The 5,614-nt window shown below is 35.3% G+C and overlaps 1 protein-coding gene across 1 annotated transcript; it reads right to left on the bottom strand.

The window, feature by feature from the left end:
• Positions 1 to 4,308: 4,308 nt before the first annotated feature.
• On the bottom strand, positions 4,309 to 4,539 carry K441DRAFT_595127 (uncharacterized protein; the record flags this gene model as incomplete). The annotated part of the gene is made up of 1 exon (XM_067644981.1): positions 4,309 to 4,539. A coding segment is annotated over one exon (231 nt), but the record flags the coding sequence as incomplete, so codon positions are not given.
• Between the last annotated feature and the right edge of the window lie 1,075 nt (positions 4,540 to 5,614).

Here is a 5,614-nt window from a genome sequence, read left to right as displayed (position 1 = left end):
CGTAGTTTAGCTTAGTTGGTGGCTAGTAGGTTATAGTCGCGGTATATTAGGTTAAGATTATTAAGGACTTCTTAGTAGGATTGCCACTTTTAGGGGCTATTAGTCTCCCATTAGGCGAAGAGTCTATTAAATAGTGTACCTTTTATTTACCCGATAATATAGCTAATCTTAGTATCTTCTATAGGAAAAAGGTAGGCGCTCTAAGTTAGTTTCTTGCGGATTTATATCTTCTAGTGGCTGTATTCTTTGCGGTTTCCCTAAAAAACTAGGGGATTAGGGTAACGTATATTAGACCCTACGGTAGCAGCTTAGGTTCGGTCGTTATAGCTTTTATTATTGCTTTAGTAGGGGTTCCCGTTAGGTAAGGCTACTTAGCGCTGACCCTCTATTAAGTGTTAAGTAGGTGAAGTTGCCGGGGGCGTAGAGACATAAGTGGCGTTATATGCAGTAGAGAGGTGTCTAGCGTTATTATAAATATATTTATTAAGCTAAGATTATAGGTATTTAATTATGCCTTCTTTTTTAGTAACCATAGCAATAAGTATAATCTCAGCCTTCTTTAACTGTTAGATGTCGCGTTTAGATATATAGAGGTCGTCTTTAGTTTCTTAACGCGTGTTATTAGTGAGCGCCTCGCGAGCTTATAGGTCTTGGATAATATCGCGATCTTAAGCAGTACGTATCTCGGCTTGTGTAAGCTTTAGGTAGTAGTTCTATAGAAGGCGGTAGTATTTATTAGGTTCTCGTGCTACTATTTTTATAAACGTCTTAGTGTCTTATATTTCAATTTTAATAGATAGTAGCCCTTCTGCTTGCTTGTCCGTAGTTATATAGTTAATAAAAGATAAGATATTATTGGTGTCTATCTCCTTAGGGGTTAAGGCTAGGGCTAATAAATCGAATTCTCTTAGGATTAATTGGCGTCGTAGGTTAAGTATAGGTATTAGATTATTCTTTAGGTTTAATATAGTGGCTAGTAAGGAATATCGTCTTACTATTATAGGTTCCTTAGAAGTATAAAGTNAGGTAACTTATAGGCACGCTGCTTNTGGCAGCGCCTATAGTATTATAGAGACGTAGAATTNGTCGTAGGCTGGGTGTNNGTGGTAAAAAGGCGCAACGTAATGTCANGGGACGGGGCAGTGGCTACAAGACGTATGTATTCGAGGAGTCTATAAGACGTTACGCGATCGATCGTAAGGGTTAAGGGCGTAAGGAGGTGATATACCTACGCGTAGCTGACATAAGCTGTACGCGAGGTGTACGCGAGAGCACGGGGCTCTCCTATGGAGGCCCCTGCGGTGGGGTTCCGTGACATATATAGATTTAATAGTGGCAGCAAGTAGCGTAAGTACTAATAGTGTTAAGCGGTTCTTTCTTACCCCTATTTAGCTCTATAGTAATAGGGTGTATTCCTTAGCCGTGTCTACTATATAGTCCGCTATTACCTTTTCTAAGATCTTGCTAAGGGTGTTTTCTAAGGCAATAGGGCGGTAGCTTCCTAAGATTAAGTAATCTGCTTTACCTTTTTTTTATAGAACAACCGTCGTTATAGATCTTCTAAGTCATGGGTAGTAGCCTATAGTAAAGCATACTTTAGCTACATCTATAAGCTAGGGTGCTATAAGTAGTCCATAGGTCTTTAGGGCCTTATTTAAAATCCTATCTAGTTCTAATACTGTGTTATTTAAAAGGCGGCTAATAGTTCTGGCCATTTCCTCTATTATTATATCGCTGTCGACCTATAGGCGAGTTACTAGTGTTTTACTTATAATATTACTAAGGTCTACTAAAGCCGGTTAGGGGAAGAACCTTTCTATAAGGATCTTTACCTTCTTATCGTTATTATTAGTGGCCTATAATTCCCCTGCTCTTTATAGGGGTAATAGGTATAAGTCTTTTACTAGTCGCCCTACCTTTTTCTTTACCTATTTCGCTATAGCCCACAGGCCCTTACTATAGGGGAGGCTTAGGTTAAAAGTATGCTTATTTATAAATCGTCTCCAGTTGTTCCTTACTTCTTTTTTTAGGGTATTCTTTAACTAGTTTCTTATATCTTTATATCGTCTCTTATCTTTAGGGTTATAGCTACTTAAGTATTTCCTTCTTGCTTGTTATTGGCTAGCTATAAAAACCGCGTATTGTGCGGACTATGCGTATCGCGCATAGGGGCCCGGTCTTAAGACTAGGCAGTACTCTTTTAACCTATTTTTAATCGCTGCCTAGATCCTTTCTAGTCTTCGGTCAATTTCCTTAGGGGTAGCTAATAAGCCTCGCTCGTTTGGTATCGGGTGGATTTCTTTTAAGTCTTAAAGTTGTTGTTTAACTATATTAAGGAAGCTGTCTACCTTAAGCATCCTTATTGCGTATCTTTTGCTATTTAGTTACGCCTTAATGTCTAAATTTAGCTGTATCTAGATGGGGATATAGTCTAAAGTAAGTACCCATTCTTCTTCGGGGTTGCACCTTTCGAGTCTCTAGTATAGGCCTTCGTCCATAAATATAAGGTTAATTGTACTTCTGGCGGATCCTCATTGCCATATAATTGCTCTAGGGGGGGTGGCCAGCTTAAGGCCCTAGGTGTCTATAGCTTTTAGTAGGCACTCTACCTATTGTTTAGTAGCGACGTAGATACCCCCCCACCGCGGGTGGTGGAGGTTTATATCTCCTAATAGGATAGACTCTGTGCCTTTGGTTTTAAGTAAGCTTATTACTAATATAATGTTCTCTGTTTATAGGACCCCTTCGACCCTAGGGTTATATACATTAATAATTTATACCGGTCCTCTATATATCTAGATTGTTATAACTGTAATATCTAGATTGACTGCCTGCTATAACCATAAGGATAGGCTAATAGTCTTACTAATTATAAAGCATATGTGTGTGGCTGCTTTTAGTTCGTATAGGAGCTGGAATCCTCAGGGGCAGTATATATATAGGTAAATAAGGCAGATAGTATACTATATATTATTCTAATATCTATAATACTAAAGGGTGGACCTTATAGCATAATGTGCCTCTAAACGCCTTTAAGACGTCTTAAGTAATAAAAGAAGTGCCTAAGCGGCTGTAAAGTGGCTAGTATAGTTAGGTGCGTTAGCCTAGTTCTAGGCTATAAAGGTAATAGACGTAGAGGATACAAGGGGATACTAGCCCTTTTAAAGCTTAGAGAACTAGTAAAAGAATATAGGCAAAAGGATAAGGGAAGAAGGGGCAGTATAAGATCGTCCGCGAAGCGCGGTTAGTTAGCTTAATATACAGACTCTGAGCCAGGTAGAAGGCGAGTCGCTAGCGTCCCGATATCGGAACGCTGTCGTCTCTCCAGCGCGGCCCGCGATCGGGTTTTCTCTAAAATAGAGTTTTTCCTATAGAAGGTATTAGCCTATATGGACCCACTAGGGGGACCGGGACGGGCGGTAAATTGAATTTATTATTATTATTATTACCTCTAGTTAAATTCTTTTTTCTATATTCTTTAGCTCCTTTACCTCTAATTTAATCTCTATTTTACGAAGTTTAAGCCTTTAACGTCTTTCCTAAATATCCTAGTTATTGCTTAAGGCCTAATACTTTAGTAACTGCGAGAGACTGGTGCTAATACGCCTAGAATATATTAGTAACCGGTTATATATATATTAAAATATAAATATGCCTTATAATTCCTTAGATACTATAGAGGATAACCTAAAACGCGATATAGATCTAGATCTTGGCCCCCTTAAACGTTAAGCAGAACTAGATCGTGACCTTACTATACCTAATAATAATGCATAAAATAAAATATTATCCCTACTATTATTAGCAGCGGCCTGCTTTAATTTCTCTTAAAGTTATTAACGTTTTTATTCTAAACGTGTTAGGAACTGGTTTAGAAGAGGTTTATAATAAATATATACTCTCTTTACCTATATAGTTTATATACTGGGCCAATATTAATATATTTCTTTATATATATTATATTCTAAATTGGCTCTAAGTAAAATACTAATTAACGTCCCGTTAATCTAGTTTTTATACGCTAAATATAATATAAGTATATTATAAACGGGTTAGGAACATATTAATATCTTATAACGGTAGGAAGAAGAAACTAACGTATACCAAATACATATGATTTATTTACTATTTGTTTTACTATATTTATATAGTGTCTTAATCTATTAAATAGCTTATAATTAATTAGAGAGCAGTGCTTATTTAACCCTAAGGTAATAACTAGGTGTCTCTTATATCTTACCTAATTAGCAACTAATTAAGATTTGTGTGCTATACTATTAATACCTTCTAAACACATTATAAATGGGTTTAGAATAGCTTACCAATTAGTAAATTATAGAGTTCTTTATATTCTAACTGGCTCCTATATATAAGAAGAGCTTTTATCCGTTTATATATAGAGTAGGCCGTTTTATAGTTACCCGCGGCTCTTAAGATACTTCGCAGGAAGTATACTTGGTAGAAAACTAGTGTTTTCCTAAGATGCCACGTCCAATTGCGCCTCTGAGGATTAATATGCTGTAGATACCGCCTAAACCCTTTTATAACACGTTAGGAAGGCGTTCTAATTGCGTTTTAGGTATTCTACTAGCCATTTACTTGCTATTTATATTAGATATAATAGCTTTAAAGCCTCCCTTATTACCATAAATATGTTTCCAACGAATCTGCTTTTAAAGATATTTAGAAAGTAATTAAAAGACTCGCTTAAAGTATAACTAGTAAGTACACCTTATTTCCGTATTAGTAATAATACGTATAAGTATAAAAACTATTAAAATATATTAGTATTGCGTTCTAAACGGGTTTATATTATATAATAATACTTTTGCTATACTCTTTAAGCTAAACAGCGAATATAATCTCGTTTATATTTTTTTTAATAATACGTTTAAAAGATATATTAACTTTAAATATAGTTTAGGCTAAGAAGATCTTAGCTTACTCTTATAGAAAGCAGATTATTATAACTCCATTTTAATTATTATAGATCTATTAGATATAAGCCTATAATATATTAGCAAGCCTATTAGAACGCGTTTATAATATGTTTATATACTATTTTAGGATTTTAATGCTTTTAATCAAACTTATATACTACCCCTACTAGTCCTTTTCCTTTTAGATATAGAGTAAGCTTCTCTTTTTAAATTAATCTAGTAATACGATCTATGGTAGCAAAGCTTACGTAAATTTATACTAAAGAGGCCTTCCTATACTCTATGTAAAACTGTTTAAAGGCAGGACTTCGAAGAAACTTTCCTATAAAGACGTTAGGTATTTATTTGTAATTAGTTTAAAACATATTTACTAAGGGTAAGATCTGGATTATACATTTAATAAACCAACTTAATTACCTTATTTAGTATCTCTAGAGGCGGCTTATTTGGGGGGGGTGGTGTATAACTATATACCCTATACGAGGTAAAATGAATATAAGGAGTTTCTTCTAAGTCGTCTAGAATAAAAACGTAAAAAGTAACCTTATAGTCCTAATGGTTAAGTTTCCCTAGTCCCTGGGGGTAGTTAATTCCTAAAAATACGTTATAGACATGTTACGAACGTAGTTAGAACGCGTTCTAAATAGGTTATATTTTTCTTACTATAGTCTACC

This window comes from Cenococcum geophilum, assembly GCF_001692895.1.
Source record: "Cenococcum geophilum 1.58 unplaced genomic scaffold K441scaffold_90, whole genome shotgun sequence".
Taxonomy (NCBI): Eukaryota; Fungi; Ascomycota; class Dothideomycetes; order Gloniales; family Gloniaceae; genus Cenococcum; species Cenococcum geophilum.
The sequence above is the reverse complement of the archived record's forward strand: the minus strand, read 5'-3'. Positions and strand labels throughout refer to the sequence as shown.